The sequence below is a fragment of the Staurois parvus genome, unplaced genomic scaffold (assembly GCF_062004578.1).
Source record: "Staurois parvus isolate SC_StPar_1 unplaced genomic scaffold, SC_StPar_1.0 ptg001527l, whole genome shotgun sequence".
Taxonomy (NCBI): domain Eukaryota; kingdom Metazoa; phylum Chordata; class Amphibia; order Anura; family Ranidae; genus Staurois; species Staurois parvus.
The window spans coordinates 465,064-487,223 of NW_028319323.1; the positions used below are offsets into that span (position 1 = coordinate 465,064).

The 22,160-nt window shown below is 50.3% G+C and overlaps 1 protein-coding gene across 2 annotated transcripts in view; it reads left to right on the forward strand.

Moving 5' to 3' along the window:
- The window catches only part of LOC149435370 (metal transporter CNNM1-like), a 77,770-nt gene extending 55,817 nt beyond the window's left edge, over positions 1–21,953 (forward strand). For both annotated transcript variants that reach the window (XM_089662720.1, XM_089662721.1), the window contains 4 exons: positions 3,771–3,954; positions 6,390–6,494; positions 14,112–14,225; positions 17,522–21,953. In XM_089662720.1, the coding sequence (XP_089518846.1) occupies positions 3,771–3,954; positions 6,390–6,494; positions 14,112–14,225; positions 17,522–17,598 (480 nt within the window). In that variant the 3' untranslated portion in view covers positions 17,599–21,953. The remainder of the gene's footprint in view (positions 1–3,770; positions 3,955–6,389; positions 6,495–14,111; positions 14,226–17,521) is intronic.
- The last annotated feature ends 207 nt before the right edge of the window (positions 21,954–22,160 follow it).

Here is a 22,160-nt window from a genome sequence, read left to right on the forward strand (position 1 = left end):
AAGCTTCGGTGGGAGAAATGCATTCGAAGGAACAGTCTGTGGGTGGAGATTACTACGTCCGAAGGATTGTACCAATCATTTTGTTTGAACATTCCATCATCAGAGTGCGGCCATTTTGTTCTTTGGACACAGTTTGATGGGCCATGGACAGGCTTTGTTGCAGCACCTGAATACTTGGAGGTAGAAGGAATTTAATAGCTTGGAGCGACTGCAGATTTTTTCATTTCAAAAAGTTTTTCCAGATTATGGACGCGCAAAGTATTTAGTCAGATGGAATTGGGACCATTTTTCTAGTTGAGTTCCCCAGGACACGTTGATGCAATTATTTCTGATACAAACGGAAAACCAAAAACGTTAACAAAAAGCAACACAGAGAATAAATAACACCCATATAACAATAACTAGGCCACCATTTTCCGGAACTGGCCTCAGCTGAAACTAAACTCTGGACCTGACCCCACTGGACTGACACCAAATGCGTTGCATTAAACACAAAAATACCCAATGCTAAAAATAGCATGTTCCCCCTAATTGTGGACAACTAACCTTGACGTGAACTGTCCATATGTTTGTAGCACCCTCCTAGTTTAGCCACGGGGGGAGATAGATCCTAATAGTTAGTCTGGAGCCGAGTAGCAGCTCAGGTGAGATAGCCAGAGGGGTCAAGTTGTGGTCAGGGCTGAGACACTCTGCAGGCTAACCCCTCTGGAATTTCCCCCTGCTCTGAGGCTTTCGGAGGAGGGCCTTGGAGGCAGTGAGTGGATTTGAGGAGTGGCTGGCTGCACTCTTGAGGGACCTCAGCCAATCCCCAAGAGAAGAGAAAAGGAGAGAAGCGCCTCTAAGTGCAATAAGTCTTTTTATTCAAGTCTAAATGTAGAAACACTCACATGTGTGAAGTAATCATGAGCTTACAAACCGTGGTTACCAATAGTTACCGGGGGGGTGGTGACCCGGGAGAAGAGCCGTCATCTTACTGCGATGTGGGGAGGTCAGCTCTCGGCTGGAACAGCTTGGTGGCTGGAGGGGAACAGCGGTGAGGCCGGCCGGCGTGCACGTCCTCCCTCAGAGCCGGATGGAACGCACGCTGGAAAGCAGCGGCGGCGTGGCCGTGATGACGTCAGATCCCAGGGTGCACAGCGACGCGTTTCGGAGCATGCGCTGGCCGTGGAAGGTGGAAGTGCGCTCCTTTTTCAAGCAGGGGGAGGTGGATGAACATGGGTGAATATATAGGGAATGTGAGTCTAATTGATCAATTAACCAATTAACCAGTGATTGACCATTGCTGTCAGGTGAATAGTGTAAAGTCATGGATGGTAAATGGGGGGGTAAAGGAAACCAAATGGAAAAAAGAGAGGATGTAATAAATAAGAAAAAAGAAGAAGAAAGAAAAATGATGAAATGAAAAAAAGAAAGAATAAATGAAAAAAATGAATGAAATGAAAAATGACATTAATAAAAGATTTTTGAACAGTTGAAAATCAAAGAAGCTATGTGAAAAAAGTTCATGGGGGTAATAAGAATACAGAATAAAAAAGGAAACAGAGCTAAAAAAGAAAAAAAAGAAAATCAAAAAATTAAAGAATTAAGAAATTAAAAAATGTATAGTGGTATATATATGTTATAGGATTAAAATTAAATTATTAAATTTACAAAATTTGAGAAAAAAAAAAAAATTATATTCTGGGAGATTAGTGGGGTAAAAGGTTCACCGTGCAGCACTGGGACATCAATTATGTAACAGTAGTGAGCAGATATTTAGTGGTCATGCAGCATGATTGCAGGGTGGGATATGGCTCTACAGGAGCTTCATAGTAATGATAACATATATACATGTTACTAGCGGGTATATCGACAATGGGTGGTAACATGGTAGGATGATAAACATATTGGTAATAGTACATGCAAATGACATTATAAAGACTAAATTACATTGTAAAAAATAGAATAAAATATAAATAATGAACAAAAGGTTATAAATAATAAACTAAAAAGTGGATTAAAAAATTCAAAAATTGGATAAAAAAGAAAAGGAAAGTATCATTGTGAGTGTTGAGTGGCTATGAATCCATCGGATTGCCAGACAGAGAAGCATGATTGGTCACTCCAGAGAACACGCCTCCACGGCTCTAGAGTCCAGTGGCGGCGTGCTTTACACCACGGCATCCGACGCTTTGCATTGCACTTGGTGATGGAAGGCTTGGATGCAGCTGCTCGGCCATGGAAACCCATTCCATGAAGCTCTCTACACACTGTTGTTGGGCTCATCTGAAGGCCACACCAAGTTTGGAGGTCTTTAGCTATTGACTCTGCAGACAGTTGGTGACTTCTGCGCACTGTGCGCTTCAGCATGCGCTGACCCCGCCCTGTCATGTAACGTGGCCTACCACTTGGTGGCTGAGTGGCTGTTGTTCCCAGTTGCTTCCACTTTGTTATAATCCCACTAACAGTTGAGCGTGGAATATTTAGTAGCCAGGAAATGTCACGGATGGACTTATTGCCCAGGTGGCCACCTATCACGGGACCACGCTTGGAGTCACTGAGCTCCTGAGAGTGACCCATTCTTTCACCAATGTTTGTAGAAGCAGTCTGCATGCCTAGGGGCTTGATTGTATACACCTGTGTCCATGGAGGGGATTGGAACACCTGAATCCCATGATATGGAGGGGATTGGAACACCTGAATCACATGATATGGAGGGGACTGGAATACCTGAATCACATGATTGGGAGGGGATTGGAACACCTGAATCACATGATATGGAGGGGATTGGAACACCTGAATCACATGATATGGAGGGAATTGGAACACCTGAATCACATGATTGGGAGGGGATTGGAACACCTGAATCACATGATATGGAGGGGATTGGAACACCTGAATCACATGATATGGAGGGGTTGGAACACCTGAATCACATGATATGGAGGGGATTGGAACACCTGAATCACATGATATGGAGGGGATTGGAACACCTGAATCACATGATTGGGAGGGGATTAGAACACCTGAATCACATGATAGGGAGGGGATTGGAGCACCTAAATTACATGATTTGGAGGGGATTAGAACACCTAAATCACATGATTGGGAGGGGATTGGAGCACCTAAATCACATGATTGGGAGGGGATTGGAACACCTAAATCACATGATTTGGAGGGGATTGGAACACCTGGATCACATGATTGGGAGGGGATTAGAACACCTGAATCACATGATATGGAGGGGATTGGAACACCTGAATCACATGATATGGAGGGGATTGGAACACCTGAATCACATGATATGGAGGGGATTGGAACACCTGAATCACATGATATGGAGGGGATTGGAACACCTGAATCACATGATATGGAGGGGATTGGAACACCTGAATCACATGATATGGAGGGGATTGGAACACCTGAATCACATGATATGGAGGGGATTGGAACACCTGAATCACATGATTGGGAGGGGATTAGTACACCTGAATCACATGATTGGGAGGGGATTGGAATACCTGAATCCCATGATTGGGAGGGGATTGGAACACCTGAATCACATGATATGGAGGGGATTGGAACACCTGAATCACATGATATGGAGGGGATTGGAACACCTGAATCACATGATTGGGAGGGGATTAGAACACCTGAATCACATGATTGGGAGGGGATTGGAATACCTGAATCCCATGATTGGGAGGGCGGGGCCAATACTTGGAGCAATATAGTGTATCTTTACTGTCTGAACTTTTTTCCTGACTAAAAGTCTGTCTTTTCTCCTCCAGATTACAAGGCAGCAGTACCAGAATGCATTGACGGCCAGCCGGATGGACAGTTCTCCTCAGTCTCCTGATATTGAAGTGTTCAGTGATGGAGAATCTGCAAAAGTGACAAAGTACCAGAGAGTGTCGGAATCTCCGAAGGAGGACGCGGTCACCACTCTGCTCAGTGACAGGAACTGCAACTTAGGTGAGATTTATGGTGGATGATTTGTGGCTCGTTCATCTACGGCTCTGCTTGTACAAATATATAGGTTTTCTCCTCTCAAATTCGAAAATGAATCCTTAGACTGCATACAAGGGGCACAGCTTACCTGTCCAAGGCTCAGTTTCTTCAGGTACATCCCATCCAGGTCTACTCTGGTGGGTAATCCATTGATATAGAACCCCTTCTTCGTCCTGCCTGGTTGTTAGGTGGTAAAGATGTTCTCAAAGACACCCACTGAAGGCTCCTCGCTGCTTCTCTCATACAGAAAGAAGCTCCTCGTAGCTCCCAACGTCATTCAGTCTTGGCAGTATGAAGCTTTTTCAATAAAACATCAAGAAAGGTTCTGATTGAACGTCCTTCAGAACTTCCATATGAATAAGAGGTCTGAGTCCCTGGAGTGTCAGATTCCTGGTCTCCCCCCGCGCTTCGTGGTTCGAGCTTCAATATTATTATTATTATACAGGATTTATGGCGCCAACAGTTTGGGCAGCGCTGTACAATATACAGAGTAGGCGATAGCCAGACAAACTAAGGGAAAAGAGAGTTCCAGGGGATGGGAGAGACTCTGGCGAAGTCCTGGAGATAAGCATGGGAGGAGGAGACCATGGAGCTTGAGAGCAGATGATCATGAGAGGAAAGGAGGATTTAGGTGATATTTGGAGACAAGATTGGTGATGTAGCTTGGGGCAGAGTTGTGGATGGCTTTGTATGTTGCTATTTTGAATGTAACTCACTGGGCAATCAGAAGCCAGTAGAGGGATTGTCAGAGGGGGTGGAGGACACTGAGTGGAGGCCAGTGGAGGGATTGTCAGAGAGGGGTGGAGGACACTGAATGGAGGCCAGTGGAGGGATTGGCAGAGCGGTGTGGAGGACACTGAATGGAGGCCAGTGGAGGGATTGGCAGAGAGGGGTGGAGGACACTGAATGGAGGCCAGTGGAGGGATTGGCAGAGAGGGGTGGAGGACACTGAATGGAGGCCAGTGGAGGGATTGGAAGAGATGGGTGGAGGACACTGAATGGAGGCCAGTAGAGAGATTGTCAGAGAGGGATGGAGGACACTGAATGGAGTCCAGTGGAGAGATTGGCAGAGAGGGGTGGAGGACACTGAATGGAGGCCAGTGGAGGGATTGGCAGAGAGGGGTGGAGGACACTGAATGGAGGCCAGTGGAGGGATTGGCAGAGAGGGGGCTGGAGGACACTGAATGGAGGCCATTGGAGGGTTTGGCAGAGAGGGGTGGAGGACACAGAATGGAGGCCAGTGGAGGGATTGGCAGAGAGGGGTGGAGGACACAATGTAGGCCAGTGGATGGATTGGCAGAGAGGGGTGGAGGACACTGAATGGAGGCCAGTGGAGGGATTGGCAGAGAGGGGTGGAGGATGCTGAATGGAGGCCAATGGAGGGATTGGCAGAGAGGGGTTGAAGACATTGAACGGTTGGTAAGGTGGATGATTCTGGCAGCAGCCTGAATGATAGACTGAAGAGGGGATAACCTACGGAGAGGTAGGTCTATGAGAAGGGAGTTGCAATAATCAAGTCGAGAGATAACCAGGGAGTGAATGAGTAGCTTGGGGGTTTCATAAGTTAAAAAGGGGTGAATTTTGGAGATGTTACGGAGGTTGGAGATGTTACGGAGGTTGGAGATGTTACGGAGGCGAAGTCTACAAGCTGTTGACAGCGATTGGATTTGGGGCTGGAAGGACAGGTCAGAGTCCAGGATTACACCTAGCACCCTGGCATGAGGGGTCAGCAGGAGGAAGCACAGAGAAGAGTGGGTGACCAGGAATCTGAAACCCCCGGTGGTGTAAAATACTGAACATTCTTTTGGTGGAGGTTTCTCTCCATCACACCAGACCGAGACCAGAGGAGCAATGGGAGAGCTGAGAAAAAAACTATCTTCTTATAGGGAGAACTCTATTTCACTTGTCAATCATAGCAATACATCAAGAAAGATTCATAATGAAGAACATGTTCCTCAGAGCTTCCTCCATCTGAACTTGTGTGGTCTGAGTTTCTGGAGTGTCAGATTCCTGGTCTCTCCCTGCGTTCTGTGCTTCATCCTAGGGGTCAGCAGAAGGAAGCATAGAGTGGCATGGGAGACCGGGGATCTGACACTCCCGGAAGTGAACATTCTTCTGGTGGAGGTTTCTCTGGATCACAGCAGAGACCAGAAGAGTGGGCAATGGGAGCGCTGAGAATGAGATCTTCCTCTGAGAACTTTATTTTACATGTTTATTACGGGGACAGAGCCCATTGAATCATAGCAATGGAATCCCATTCATAGAAGGTTTGTCTGCTCTGGTTACATTGTGCCCTTCATGTGATGATTTGATCATGGTTCTTAGTGGACTCAATCACTAGATGTTGCTTGGGAGCGGATGGACTGATCACTGATATCTGATGTATTTTGTCCCACCAGCCACCAGCAGGTCAGATGGGTTAAAAAGTCCAAACGACTCTGTGTTCCTCCACATGGAAGATATCCCTCGGATAAAGGAAGAACTTGCAGACAAAGATAAGTGCAGTACGTGTACAGAAATCAAATGTTTTCCTTTTCATCGAAGGTGAAGCTAGAAGTTTGATGAGTATTATAAAATGATATGTGTCAGATTGGGCGTCTGTTGTCACAGGGGGAGTGCTGGTCCCCCCAAACAAGTGTTCATGGGGAGAAGGTGATCCAGATGGGTTGGAAAGCCTTGGCTTAACATACATTTTGCTGAACATCAAGTTTCCTGTTTATTAAAATGGAAGTTCATGTTCATAAAATATTCCACCTTTTAGGTGCTTTAGGTGTCTTCTTCATCTCAGTGTCTCTGAAACATTTTTCTCTATCGTCCACCGAAGGACACGGCTTGATGATCTTCAGCAGCGTAGGGTTATATGGCTGGTCAGGAGGGGTAGTGTGGTGGATAGTAAACACTCAGAGCCCAGTTTGCAGGAAATAGAACTCTATTGAATTTGAAGTTCAGTAATGCACAACAACTGCCAGACAGGATCATTCGGTTGGTTGCCATCTGTTTGGTACGTTGAGTTGGGAATTCTCTGTTGTTGACACGTGTCACCCTTCCATGTGCTCCTTGCTGGAAAGGCCAGTTATAGACTGGGGCAGTTGCCATGTGTTTGTACTATTGGTATATTGGTGGGGGGGATGCACTGGACACCTTGGCTGCCATTGTGCTATATGCTGGGTGTCCAGTGTGCCCCTGTGCCTTTAAGGAGGGGTGGGCTCCCTCCAGGCATACCTGTCCTCAATCTATCCATTATTACACATGTGCTTCTACTATGGAGGCTCTTCATAGAGTTAGGAACTGCATACTGGGGTACCGTGAAGAGCTTCTGCAGCTTACACATGTATTTGCAAATGTGTGCAAACTAAACCAGTTTTGAACGGGAACTGTTAGGAAAATTTGTTTTGTTGCAGGCTGGTTGGTTAAGTTGAGCTGGGAATTTTTCCCTGTTGTTGTTTGACATGCCCGCTCGGGAGCACTCACAGGATGTACAGTAGGCCTCAGGTGTGCCAACAGCGTCTGTATTGTGGAGCGGAATGTGGCCTGGCCTGTCCAGACCCAACTGGGGAGACTTCCAGGAAGGAAGACATGTCCCTTTTCCCTACTCGTGTGGAACCTCACTGACACTAAGCACTGTCCCTGACAGACAGGTGACCTGTCCCCAGGGGCGGACTGACAACTCATGGGGCCCCCGGGCAACAGGGGATCATGGGGCCCCTGTGTCCTTGCCCAAGCTCAAAAAAGCCTATGAAAAAGGTACCAGGGGCATCTCATGGGGCCCCCTACTGACCCCGGGCCCTCGGGCAGTGCCTAAGTTTCCAAATGGTCAGTCCGCCCCTGCCTGTCCCTATTGTCCCACATGACAAATGCGCACCAAACCTGGTTGATGTAAATGGACTGTTTATGACATCAGTGTGACGAACCTGCCTTTTGTGATAACATTTTGCCCTTTCTGTTCCGGTTTTCTCCCTTTGGTAAGTGGTCTTCCCATTCTCCCCTCGGTAAGTGGCCTTCCCATTCTCCCCTCGGTAAGTGGCCTTCCCATTCTCCCCTCGGTAAGTGGTCTTCCCATTCTCCCCTTGGTAAGTGGCCTTCCCGTTCTCCCCTCGGTAAGTGGTCTTCCCGTTCTCCCCTCGGTAAGCGGCCTTCCCGTTCTCCCCTCGGTAAGCGGCCTTCCCGTTCTCCCCTCGGTAAGCGGCCTTCCCGTTCTCCCCTCGGTAAGTGGTCTTCCCGTTCTCCCCTCGGTAAGCGGTCTTCCTGTTCTCCCCTCGGTAAGCGGTCTTCCTGTTCTCCCCTCGGTAAGCGGTCTTCCCCTTCTCCCCTCGGTAAGCGGTCTTCCCCTTCTCCCCTCGGTAAGTGGTCTTCCAGTTCTCCCCTCGGTAAGTGGTCTTCCCGTTCTCCTCTCGGTAAGTGGTCTTCCCGTTCTCCCCTTGGTAAGTGGTCTTCCCGTTCTCCTCTCGGTAAGTGGTCTTCCCGTTCTCCCCTCGGTAAGTGGTTTTCCCCTTCTCCCCTCGGTAAGCGGTCTTCCTGTTCTCCCCTCGGTAAGCGGTCTTCCTGTTCTCCCCTCGGTAAGTGGTTTTCCCCTTCTCCCCTCGGTAAGCGGTCTTCCCGTTCTCCCCTCGGTAAGCGGTCTTCCCCTTCTCCCCTCGGTAAGCGGCCTTCCCGTTCTCCCATCGGTAAGTGGTCTTCCCGTTCTCCCCTCGGTAAGCGGTCTTCTCGTTCTCCCCTCGGTAAGTGGTCTTCCCGTTCTCCCCTCGGTAAGCGGTCTTCCCGTTCTCCCCTCGGTAAGCGGTCTCCCCGTTCTCCCCTCGGTAAGTGGTCTTCCCGTTCTCCCCTTTGTAAAGCTGTGTATGTTTAGCAGCTGGTATGTAGACAGACATTCTACACTGTTTGTTTAGGGGAATGGGGACTTGTAGTCTTTCACTTCTCTAGATTTCATACTGTGCTGATTGCTGTTGTGTTGTAGAGTTTTGTTGTGGGTGGGGAAAACCAGGTGCCAGACTGTATGGTGGGGGTGAAGGGGGCGGGGATCACTGCCAGCATGTGCTGTATATACTGAGCTGTGTTCAATAAAGATTCATTCATTTACCCTACACGAAGTTCCGACTCGTGGTTTGGGATATCAGGGAAGGATTGTCTTTGAGCTCTAATACCCGCCTTGGCAGAGCGCTGGAAGACTTGAAGGACAAGGGGACCATTGGCTGAGACGCATCGCTCTGCACGAGGAAGCCCAGGCGGAACGGTTCCACCACAATCAGCACGCTCACTGCACACTCCACAGACAGGAACAGCCCACCGCTGGACTGTGGGGAGTGCGTTTTTTCATAGGATCGGCGGATCAGGTGAGTATGAGCTTAGTCCTCACTCCTAGAAGAAACAAGCAGCTGATCCATGCAATGGAGGTTCAGCCCCACTGCATGGTAAAAAAGAAAATAAATGGAGTTGTGCTTTAGTATAACCAAGCTGTGTCCCTCAATGGCTGATAGAGAAAATAGGATTTTGGAACTCGCTATGTGGGACAGAGGATGGACCAGGGGGTGGGGCTAACAGCACCGTGCTAAATGGTGGGTGAAGCCACCACTATCTCAGCTTAAACCTTCTCCCACCCCCACACTAAGCCCTATACTGACTATCCTGCAAAGGAAAGATGTCTATACTTACCTATTCTTGGGGCATTCCCATCTGGTCACATGATCTCCCCAGTGGTGGGATTCAGGGGAGACAAGAGAGAGCCGACAAGAACTGCATTACCTGGGCAGAGATGTCCCCACTAGGCTTACTCTGGGGCATCTGTTGTCAGCTCTCCCTCTTCCCCCCTGAAGCCCACCACTGGGCTGATCGCGACACCAGACTGGGGGGCCCTTAGACTAGGTAAGTAATCACCAGGTAGCTAGTATAGAGCTTAGAATGGGGGCGGGAGCAGGCTTATGTTTAGATGATATCAGCCAGGACTTATACAGTAATGGGGGAAGGGGTGTGGCTACAGAAGACCTTCAGGTCACAGAGGTCAGAAGGCAGGAGAGCAGAAGACCTAACCCTAGCAATACAACCCCCAAGACAAAACCACCTCTAGATCATCCCCTCCCCCCCCTTTATTGTAAGTGAAGTGCGCACGTTAGAGGGGCTTTGTGATTGGCTAGTAATGGCGCCAGGAGCACACATCCCTACCTCCTGCTCCTGTCCTGCAAGAACACTGCCCCTCCTGCTAAGGCCAATATCGTTCCCCACTCCACACCAGAGGCCTCCACACTACAGTCCCAGTGATTGACCTTCATATCCCAAGGAAAGAATGTCCACACCAAAGAATAGAATGGCTGCACTTTACTGATGGAATTCAGGGGATGGCAGAACAGTCACTTCACATCAATTCTGGAGTCACTTCACATTACACAGTCAATCATATTTAGTGGCCGGTCCGCAGGAGTCTCATGTGAAAGCATATGCAACACTTTAAAGTGGAGTTCCACCTAAAAATAAAAAAAAAAAGTCAGCAGCTACAAAAACTGTGTTTGCTGACTTGTAAAATAGAGACACTTACCTGTCCTTCAGTCTGGCGGTGTCCTCACCATGGCTGGTTTCACCGGCCGTCTTCTCTCCCTGGCGTCGGCATCTTCAGTGTGGGCATCCGGCTGTGACAGCTTGTGGCTTCACAGCCGGGTGCCCACTGCGCATGCGCGAGAAGCGCTGAGCTTTGTGAATGGCCCCGTAGTCTTCTGGGACCTGTCACGTGTCCCAGAAGACTATGGGAAGGACAACTTCTGCTTCCTATCGCCTAGGTGATCACAGTGGAAGTGGGAGCGGGTGCCTGTCAAATTCGGGTACCCCCTCCCCCGCTCACCAAAGGTACCAATCCTTAACATGGAGTGAAGGACAAAGGCTTAAAGTGTAACTTCCCCTTTTGGGTGGAGCCCCACTTTAAGCAGCCATCTCCCTCTACCAGTTTCTCCTTCCACCCGGGGCCATTTGTACTCACCGGAATGAGATCTCTGCACCCAGCTCTTCCATTGGTACCCCTCTCCCCGGATCCTCCAGGGCAGCAGCCTCACTCAGGGAACTCTTGTATAGAACTGGAGGAGCCGTGTCACCATAGCACCAGAGGAACCGTGTCACCATAGCACCAGAGGAACCTTGTCACCATAGCACCAGAGGAACCGTGTCACCATAGCACCAGAGGAACCGTGTCACCATAGCACCAGAGGAACCGTGTCACCATAGCACCAGAGGAACCGTGTCACCATAGCACCAGAGGAATGTGTCACCATAGCACCAGAGGAACCGTGTCACCATAGCACCAGAGGAACCGTGTCACCATAGCACCAGAGGAACCGTGTCACCATAGCACCAGAGGAACCGTGTCACCATAGCACCAGAAGAACCGTGTCATCATAGCACCAGAGGAACCGTGTGATCATAGCACCAGAAGAACCGTGTCATCATAGCACCAGAGGAACCGTGTCACCATAGGACCAGAGGAACCGTGTCATCATAGCACCAGAAGAACCGTGTCATCATAGCACCAGAGGAACCGCGTCACCATAGCACCAGAAGAACCGTGTCACCATAGCACCAGAGGAACCGTGTCATCATAGCACCAGAGGAACCGCGTCACCATAGGACCAGAGGAACCGCGTCACCATAGGACCAGAGGAACCGTGTCACCATAGGACCAGAGGAACCGAGTCACCATAGCACCAGAGGAACCGAGTCACCATAGCACCAGAGGAACCGTGTCACCATAGGACCAGAGGAACCGCGTCACCATAGGACCAGAGGAACCGTGTCACCATAGGACCAGAGGAACCACGTCACCATAGGACCAGAGGAACCGTGTCACCATAGCACCAGAGGAACCGTGTCACCATAGCACCAGAGGAACCGTGTCACCATAGCACCAGAGGAACCGTGTCACCATAGCACCAGAGGAATGTGTCACCATAGCACCAGAGGAACCGTGTCACCATAGCACCAGAGGAACCGTGTCACCATAGCACCAGAGGAACCGTGTCACCATAGCACCAGAGGAACCGTGTCACCATAGCACCAGAAGAACCGTGTCATCATAGCACCAGAGGAACCGTGTGATCATAGCACCAGAAGAACCGTGTCATCATAGCACCAGAGGAACCGTGTCACCATAGGACCAGAGGAACCGTGTCATCATAGCACCAGAAGAACCGTGTCATCATAGCACCAGAGGAACCGCGTCACCATAGCACCAGAAGAACCGTGTCACCATAGCACCAGAGGAACCGTGTCATCATAGCACCAGAGGAACCGCGTCACCATAGCACCAGAGGAACCGCGTCACCATAGCACCAGAGGAACCGTGTCACCATAGCACCAGTCTAACTGTATACGACAATCCACATCCGGTGAGTGTGGGGAATGCGGCTGTACAGTGAGGATATCAATATGAATGTAGAACACGGGGGTCAAACTCCAGCTGTTGCCAAACTACAAGTCCCATGAGGCATTGCGAGATTGACAGTTACAGGCATGACTCCCAAAGGCAGGGGCATGATGGGACTTGTAGTTTTGGTAACAGCCGCCAGTTTGACACCCCTGGTGTAGAATGTCTGGATAGAACAATGATGGGGAATAGGCAGCTAATAAAGTCCTTTATAATTATCAGAAGTAGTCCTCTGGTGCTCAATGGGTCTCTAGTGCTGCCAGTCCCAATATTTGATGGATAATAAATCAATAAAATACAATGAAATACAAACACCAACTAAGTCTACAAAGGTTCAGATCCTCGAACGTTCAAGCGAAGGGAGCCGGGAATATATTGAAAGGGAAGCTCAGCCAATCATGTTTCTATTTTATACGGTGTCAGGAAGGATCAATACTCTTCTCAGGTCTCTTTCCTATACTGTCCGGGTCCTTCTGGAGGAGATTTGCCTTTTAGTTTCCTGTTCTACAGACACATCAGGAAGTGAGAGGAAATCCGGTTGTCACTGGACAACTAGAAGAGTTTTGTAATTGATGACAGGCCATGTGACAGGGTGTGGCCGCAAGGGCCCCCCGGAGCACGGGGCTGAATTGCAGTTGCGACCCCTGTACTTACACCCCTGTATACAACTGTGCAATCAATTATCCAGTAGTGAAGTCCTTACAAAGTGCTCCAAGCACCATGGACTGCACTGGTACTGCACTGGTCTGCACTGGACTGCACTGGTCTGCACTGTACTGGACTGGTCTGCACTGGTCTTCACTGGACTGCACTGGTCTTCACTGGACTGCACTGGTCTGCACTGGTCTTCACTGGACTGCACTGGTCTGCACTGGTCTGCACTGGACTGCACTGGTCTTCACTGGACTGCACTGGTCTTCACTGGACTGCACTGGTCTTCACTGGACTTCACTGGTCTGCACTGGTCTTCACTGGACTGCACTGGTCTGCACTGGTCTTCACTGGACTGCACTGGTCTTCACTGGACTGCTCTGGTCTTCACTGGACTGCACTGGTCTTCACTGGACTTCACTGGTCTGCACTGGTCTTCACTGGACTGCACTGGTCTGCACTGGTCTTCACTGGACTGCACTGGTCTTCACTGGACTGCACTGGACTGCACTGGTCTGCACTGGTCTTCACTGGACTGCACTGGACTGCACTGGTCTTCACTGGACTGCACTGGACTGCACTGGTCTTCACTGGACTGCACTGGTCTGCACTGGACTTACTTACTGGACTGCACTGGACTTACTGGTCTGCACTGGTCTTGATCACTTTTTAAGGACAGCACTAATGGGCGCACTTTGGTTGATTTATTGCGGATCGAATACTCGAGGGCCATAAGGTCTGTGCTGAGAATCGCATCGTTCGTCTTTAGTGAATCAGGTACAACAGAGATATGTTCACATGGCACACATGTAGTTAATGAGGGAGGTGTTTTGTAGCACTTTTGGTAACTTTTAGTTAAGAAGTATTGCATAAACACACATACCCAATAAAAGGAATTTGGGATCTTTTGTTAAAGGAGGGAGGTGTATTGTAGTGCATCAATAAAAACCTGGGGGGGGATCCCAACCTTTCCATTCTTCTTCCAAAGCTGAAAAATGTTTTCTTTTGCCCCAGAAATATGTGAATGTTTCCTCCTGTGTGTGGCAGTGACATGGAATGTGTTTGTCTACAGATGCAGACACGTGTGTTGGCGTGGACCCGGAGCACCCCTGTAATGAGATGATTGTCAGCTCTACGACGAGCAGCGCAGAGGAGACGCTGGGGAAGAAATTACTTCGAACGTTGAGTATGGGAACTTGTCTGATCTATAACATTGGGGTCCCCTCCGATCCATACAGAGCGCATCAGATGTGGCCCCTAATGTCTCCAAAGGGCCACATATATTGATTACATGTCATGCTCCAGAAAACTGTCCCAGACCGAAGACTTACTGGAAGAAATGGTCAGAGATCATTCTGTGGAGTGGTTGGAGACTGTGGCCCTCGGGCTGCAAGTTGGGCCCCGGGGTTCTAGAGGAAGCCACACACTGGGAAATCATAGGAGCTCTTACAGTTTGTTTACTATACTCACCGTGGATCAGAACCAGTGCCGGGACAAGGCCACCGAGAGCCCGGGGTGAACATGCCATATTGTACCCCCCCCCCAAGATGTATGAGCATTATGTGTCAGCAAATTCCCCCCCCCCAAAAAAAAAGAAAATGGAGCACTAATCTGCATGCTGACTACCTAAGCGTAAATTCCCCTTCCTCCCACTACAAATCTACCCCCCTGCTGAAGTCCCCTTCCCAGCACGAATCTCTGCCCCCCCCCCCCTGCACACACACACACTCCCAAGCACAAATCCACCCCCCCCAAAAAAAAAAAAATTCCCCCCTCCTAGTACAAATCCTACCCATCAAATTTCCCTTCTGAGCACAAATCCTCTCCCCGCATTCCAAATCCCCCCCCCCCCCCCCCGCCCAGCACAAATTCTTCCAATCCTCCATCCTAGCACAAATCCCCCCCAAATTTCCTTACCTAGCAAAAGACCCCCAATCATCCCTGTTAGCACAAATCCCCCCCCCCCACAGTTCCTTTTCTAGCACAAACCCCCCAATCATCCCTGTTAACACAAATCCTCTCCTAGCACAAATCCCCCCCCCCATCCCACACCATAGTACCTTTTCTAGCACAAACTCCCCAAATTCCCCCATCCTAGCACAAATCCCCCCCCCCCCCACAGTACCTTTTCTAGCACAAACCCCCCATCCTAGCACAAATCCCCCCCCCCCCCCCCACAGTTCCTTTTCTAGCACAAATCCCCCAATCATCCCTGTTAACACAAATCCTCTCCTAGCACAAATCCCCCATCCCCCGCCATAGTACCTTTTCTAGCACAAACTCCCCAAATTCCCCCATCCTAGCACAAATCCCCCCTCCCAGCACAAATTCTCCCAGTCCCTCATCCTAGCACAAATTACCCCCCCCCCCCTCCAACCACCACCATAGTACCTTTTCTAGCACAAACCCCCCAAATTTCCCGGTTAGCATAAATCCTCTCCTAGCACAAACCCCCCAAACTCCCCCATCCTAGTGCAAATCCCCCCTCCCAGCACAGATTCTCCCAATCCCCCATCCTAGCACAAATCCCCACCACCATAGTACCTTTTCTAGCACAAATCCCTCCCAGCACAAATTCCCTCCAGATTTCCCCTCCTAGCACAAATCCCCCCCAAATGTCCCTTCCTAGCACAAATACCCCCAATCATCCCTGTTAGCACAAATCCCCCCTCCCCCACACACACACAAACACCATAGTACCCTTTCTAGCACAAATCTGGTGTAGAACGATCCAGCAGGAAAGATCGATCCCAGCAAAAATGTGCTAGGAGAGGGGGATTGGGGGGGATGGTGCTAGGTAAGGGGGATTGGGGGGATTTGTGCTTAGAAGGGGGGGATTGAGGGATTTGTGCTAGGAGAGGGGGATTGGGGGGATTTGTGTTAGGAGAGGGGGATTGGGGGGGGGATTTGTGCTAAGAGGGGGGGATGGGGGGGATTTTTGCTAGGAGAGGGGGATTGGGGGGATTGGTGCTAAGAGGGGGGGATATTGGTGCTAAGGGGGGGGGATTGGGGGGGATTTGTGCTAGGAGAGGGGGATTGGGGGGATTTGTACTAAAAGAGGGGGATTGGTGCTAGGAGAGGGGGATTGGGGGGATTGGTGCTAGGAGAGGGGGATTGGGGGGATTTGTGATAGGAGAGGGGGATTGGGGGGATTTGTGATAGGAGAGGGGGATTGGGGGGATTGGCACTAGGAGAGGGGGATTGGGGGGGATTGGTGCTAAGAGGGGGGATTTGTGATAGGAGGGGGGGAGTGGGGAGGATTTGTGCTAAGAGGAGGGGAGTGGGGCATAGTTGTGCTGGAAGAGGGGATTGGGGGGGATTTATGCTATGAGAGGGTGATTGGTGTTAGGAGGGGGGGTTGGGGGGGATTTGTGCTAAGAGGGGGGATTGGGGGGGATTGGTGCTAGGAGAGGGGATTTGTGCTAGGAGAGAGGGATTGGTGTTTGGAGGGGGGATTGGGGGGATTTGTGCTAGGAGAGGAGGATTGGTGTTAAAAGGGGGGATTGGGGGGGATTGGTGTTAGGAGGGGGGGTTGGGAGGGAATATTAGGAGGGGTTGTGCTAGGAGGGGCATTTGGGTGAGATTTGAACTAGGAGGCGGGATTAGGGGGGTTGTACTAGGAGGCGGGATTGGGGGGATTTGTGCTGAGAGAGGAGTATGGGAGGGATTTGTACTAGGAGGCGGGATTGGGGGGATTTGTGCTAGGAGGCGGGATTAGGGGGATTTGAACTAGGAGGCGGGATTAGGGGGGTTGTACTAGGAGGCGGGATTGGGGGGATTTGAACTAGGAGGCGGGATTAGGGGGGTTGTACTAGGAGGCGGGATTGGGGGGATTTGAACTAGGAGGCGGGATTAGGGGGGTTGTACTAGGAGGCGGGATTGGGGGGATTTGTGCTAGGGTGAGAAATTTGAGGGGAATGAGGATGTGTGCTCGGAGGGGTGAAGTAAAACTACAGGTAAAGTTTTTTTTTTTTTTTTTTTGGTGGGGGGAAGGGGGGTGCAAGTAGCTGGTCTTCCTTAGGGCACACAGTAGTCTAGTACTGGCCCTGTGTTTCCTATTGGTGTAATAAATATATAAAGCAGCAAGGTGGGAGTGGGGGTGGGCCTGAGCTGGCCAGCTGCTACACACGAGTCCATGCGACTCCCCGGTTCTGTATTGGGGGCGCGCTCACTGGGTTCTGTATTGGGGGCGCGCTCACTGGGTTCTGCATTGGGGGCGCGCTCACTGGGTTCTGTATTGGGGGCGCGCTCACTGTGCACTCCCAGAATTCCGGCCACACTGTCACAGACAGCTCCTGGTCTCTGCAGTCAGGAGTCATGGAGTCCACGTCCTGCTCATGAGATTGCTGGGACAACATTCACTTAAAGGACCTCTGGGTGGCTTCAGCGAAGGGTCAAAGTCAGTTTGGAAGGAGATCATGTATGCTGTTGCTGGGACATCCAATGTGAACAATCCAGATATTTTTTATATCTTTTCTGTAGGTGGTAAAACCAGAAAAAAATCGAAGGATGCAGAGAAAAGTCCAGAAGAAAGTTCAGCTCTGCACCTGATGACATGAAGAAGATGGACGGATGGAATGGAAGTCCGGGATTGCGGCGGGAAGTCCCACACATTCCTGACAGGAAGTAGAAGAACCTCCTGTCTCTGTGTCTATGCACTCCTGTACTGTCTGTGATTCTGCAGATATCGGAAAACCATTTACAGAGCTACAACCTGTGACCACAGATGTCTGCAACTGTCCTACCTGCTGTGCATGCCAAGACCATTCAAGGATGAGCTGACCATACAACCATGCCAAGACCATACAACTATGAGGTGACCACCCACCCGTGCCAAGACCATCCAACCATGCCAAGAACATCCAACTATGAGATACCATGAGATGACCATGCAACCATGCCAAGACCATCCAACCATGAGATACCATGAGGTGACCATCCAACCATGCCAAGAACATCCAACTATGCCAAGACCATCCAACCATGCCAAGACCATCCCACCATGAGACGATCATCCAACCATGAGACGACCATCCAACCATGCCAAGACCATCCAACCATGAGGTGACCATCCAACCATGCCAAGAACATCCAACTGAGATACCATGAGATGACCAGGCAACCATGCCAAGACCATCCAACCATGAGATACCATGAGGTGGCCATCCAACCATGCCAAGAACATCCAACTATGCCAAGACCATCCCACCATGAGACAACCATCCAACCATACCAAGACCATCCAACCATGAGATGACTATGCGGCCATGGCTGGACTATCCAACCATGGAATGACTGTGCAACCATGGCAAGACCATCCAACCATTAGATTATCATCCAACCATGCCAAGACCATCCAACCATGAGATGACCACGCGGCCATGGCTGGACTATCCAACCATGGAATGACTGTGCAACCATGCCAAGACCATCCAACCATGAGATGACCACGCGGCCATGGCTGGACTATCGAACCATGGAATGACTGTGCAACCATGGCAAGACCATCCAACCATTAGATTATCATCCAACCATGCCAAGACCATCCAACTATGAGATGACCATGCGGCCATGGCTGGACTATCCAACCATGGAATGACTGTGCAACCATGGCAAGACCATTCAACCATAAGACCTCCTAAGAGCTGAAACTGGAGGATCCAAACAACGAGATCAGGCCGGATATTGGGCAATATGCATATATATAGATTTTTTTTGTAGCAATTTGAAAAAGATAAACAATTGGTTGATGAGCAACACCTTCCCTCCCCCTCCCAATTTTTTTTACACTTTAGAAGAATATCTATTGGACCCCCTGAGATCATACAATATGGCTGCTTCTTCTGTCCCCGGGGACAGCTCTTTACCTGACCATCATTATAACTGCAATGATGTGCCATTCAGATTATGAGTTCACTTTTATTTCCGGCATTCCTAGAGCACCAGCATACTGGATAGACCCTTCCACCATCCCCACCAATCCCCGCACACTGAACACTCAAAGCACAAATTCCGCAGGATGCTGGAATTCTCGAGCAGCACATAGACCCGGAGGAGCATACAATCTCCTTGCAGATCAGGTTGGGATGATATTTTGCACCCAGGGCTCCAGCCATTCAGGTGATGGTGGTAACCTCTGTGCGCCTCTAGTGCTCTGATCAATCCCGACACAATTCGATGAGCAGCTGAGACTTCCTTGTGTCCAGACCTAAAATGCCGGCAGGTTTTACAGATTGGCGTCATCTGTGCGGCGCGGCTGTGCCATCCTGACCACCCAACCACCAGCGGGTGCAGCAACGCATTCATCGCAGTGAGAAAAGTCAGCGGAATTCGGTTCATCGTTGTGCGGGGAAAGTCGCTGCTTCATCTTTCCATGCTGGAAGTATCGCCTGTGACGGGTGATGTGGATTGTCAGTGAAAACGCAGCGATCGCCTCTAGAAACGAGGAAATCACATGGAACCGATTAGATGAACGATCTTCACCTCCGTCACATGATGGGTGACACCAGCCTATAAACCATCAGACGCGGAGTGATCCTAGACGATGGTGTCATCACTGGAGGAGAAGGAATGGTGACATCAGAGTTATCCGCGGCCCCGCCCATTGCGTTTCATGAAGACGATTCACCTGCATGCCACGTTCTGCCTCATCGGATAGAACCTTCCAAAAGGACACATTTTATTTTCTGATACGTCTGACTGATGGAAGGAGATAAAGATATATTTATTTTGTATAAGAAGTGAAATGGCGGCGGACGGATCTGCTGTATATATATTGTACCGTTCTTTACCTCAGAGATCGCGCATGTATGGCGTTCACAGAGACGATTTATTATAGAGTTTTATGTCACCGAGCTGCCGGCACTTTACATGGCCTTCCGATGCCGGGGTCACTCTTCCATGTTAAAGTGGTGCATGCGTTACCACAAATCAATGGCCCCCCCAGTGCACTATGGCAGCCCACCCGTGTTGTAGTGACCACAAGGCACCGTAAAGGGTTTCATTAGATGTGTCATGTGTGGTATGAAGGATGTTGGGATGTGTTGGGTGACCGTTCACAACCTATAGGCACCCCATAGGGAGGAATGTTTATGTGAACCCTGAAGCACACACAGGGAAATCAACACTCTTCTCCTGTACATAGTGCCCACCGTCATACCCTCCACGCTCCTCTCCTGTACATAGTGCCCACTGTCATACCCTCCACGCTCCTCTCCTGTACATAGTGCCCACCGTCATACCCTCCACGCTCCTCTCCTGTACATAGTGCCCACCGTCATACCCTCCACGCTCCTCTCCTGTACATAGTGCCCACCGTCATACCCTCCTCGCTCCTCTCCTGTACATAGTGCCCACCGTCATACCCTCCACGCTCCTCTCCTGTACATAGTGCCCACCGCCATACCCTCCACGCTCCTCTCCTGTACATAGTGTCCACCGTCATACCTCCACGCTCCTCTCCTGTACATAGTGCCCACCGTCATACCCTCCACGCTCCTCTCCTGTACATAGTGCCCACCGTCATACCCTCCACGCTCCTCTCCTGTACATAGTGCCCACCGCCATACCCTCCACGCTCCTCTCCTGTACATAGTGTCCACCGTCATATCCTCCACGCTCCTCTCCTGTACATAGTGCCCACCGCCATACCCTCCACGCTCCTCTCCTGTACATAGTGTCCACTGTCATACCCTCCACGCTCCTCTCCTGTACATAGTGGCCACCGCCATACCATGTACGCTCCTCTCCTGTACATAGTGCCCACCGTCATACCCTCCATGCTCCTCTCCTGTACATAGTGCCCACCGTCATACCCTCCACGCTCCTCTCCTGTACATAGTGTCCACTGTCATACCCTCCACGCTCCTCTCCTGTACATAGTGGCCACCGCCATACCATGTACGCTCCTCTCCTGTACATAGTGCCCACCGTCATACCCTCCATGCTCCTCTCCTGTACTAAGTGCCCACCTTCATACCCTCCACGCTCCTCTCCTGTACATAGTGCCCACCGTCATACCCTCCACGCTCCTCTCCTGTACATAGTGGCCACCGCCATACCCTCCACGCTCCTCTCCTGTACATAGTGCCCACCGTCATACCCTCCACGCTCCTCTCCTGTACATAGTGCCCACCGCCATACCCTCCACGCTCCTCTCCTGTACATAGTGCCCACCGCCATACCCTCCACGCTCCTCTCCTGTACATAGTGTCCACCGTCATACCCTCCACGCTCCTCTCCTGTACATAGTGTCCACCGTCATATCCTCCACGCTCCTCTCCTGTACATAGTGTCCACTGTCATACCCTCCACGCTCCTCTCCTGTACATAGTGCCCACCGTCATACCCTCCACGCTCCTCTCCTGTACATAGTGTCCACCGTCATACCCTCCATGCTCCTCTCCTGTACATAGTGTCCACTGTCATACCCTCCACGCTCCTCTCCTGTACATAGTGCCCACCGTCATACCCTCCACGCTCCTCTCCTGTACATAGTGCCCACCGTCATACCCTCCACACTCCTCTCCTGTACATAGTGCCCACCGTCATACCCTCCACGCTCCTCTCCTGTACATAGTGCCCACCGCCATACCCTCCACGCTCCTCTCCTGTACATAGTGTCCACTGTCATACCCTCCACACTCCTACAGAACCTACCCCATTGGATACCAATTACCTACAAATTCATCCTCCCTTGTGAACTGATAGCTTTGACCAAATGATCAATCCTCTAGTTTACTGCAACACATATACACGCCGCAATGCATACATGTGGAAGCACAATATAGTGCTTTCGGGAAAGCGGGAGAGTGGTGGGAATTGGGGGGGCATTTTGATGACTGGACAAGGGTACCACACCGCATGTGTGCAGATGCATTAAATACTGCTGTCAACGCACATGATTCCGCATGCATATGTGTGATTGTCGCCTTCATGTTAGCCAGCTAGAGCCCTTCGTGACTTGAATCCAATTAGTTTACAAATGGTTGATGTCCATTAAAGTGGAAGTCAAGGCACCAAGATGGCCGTCCTGCGAAAATTCCAGAAACCCGTCTACTAAGACCAGGTCACATGATCCTTGTACTAAAGCCGAGTCACATGATCTGTCTACCAAAGCCAA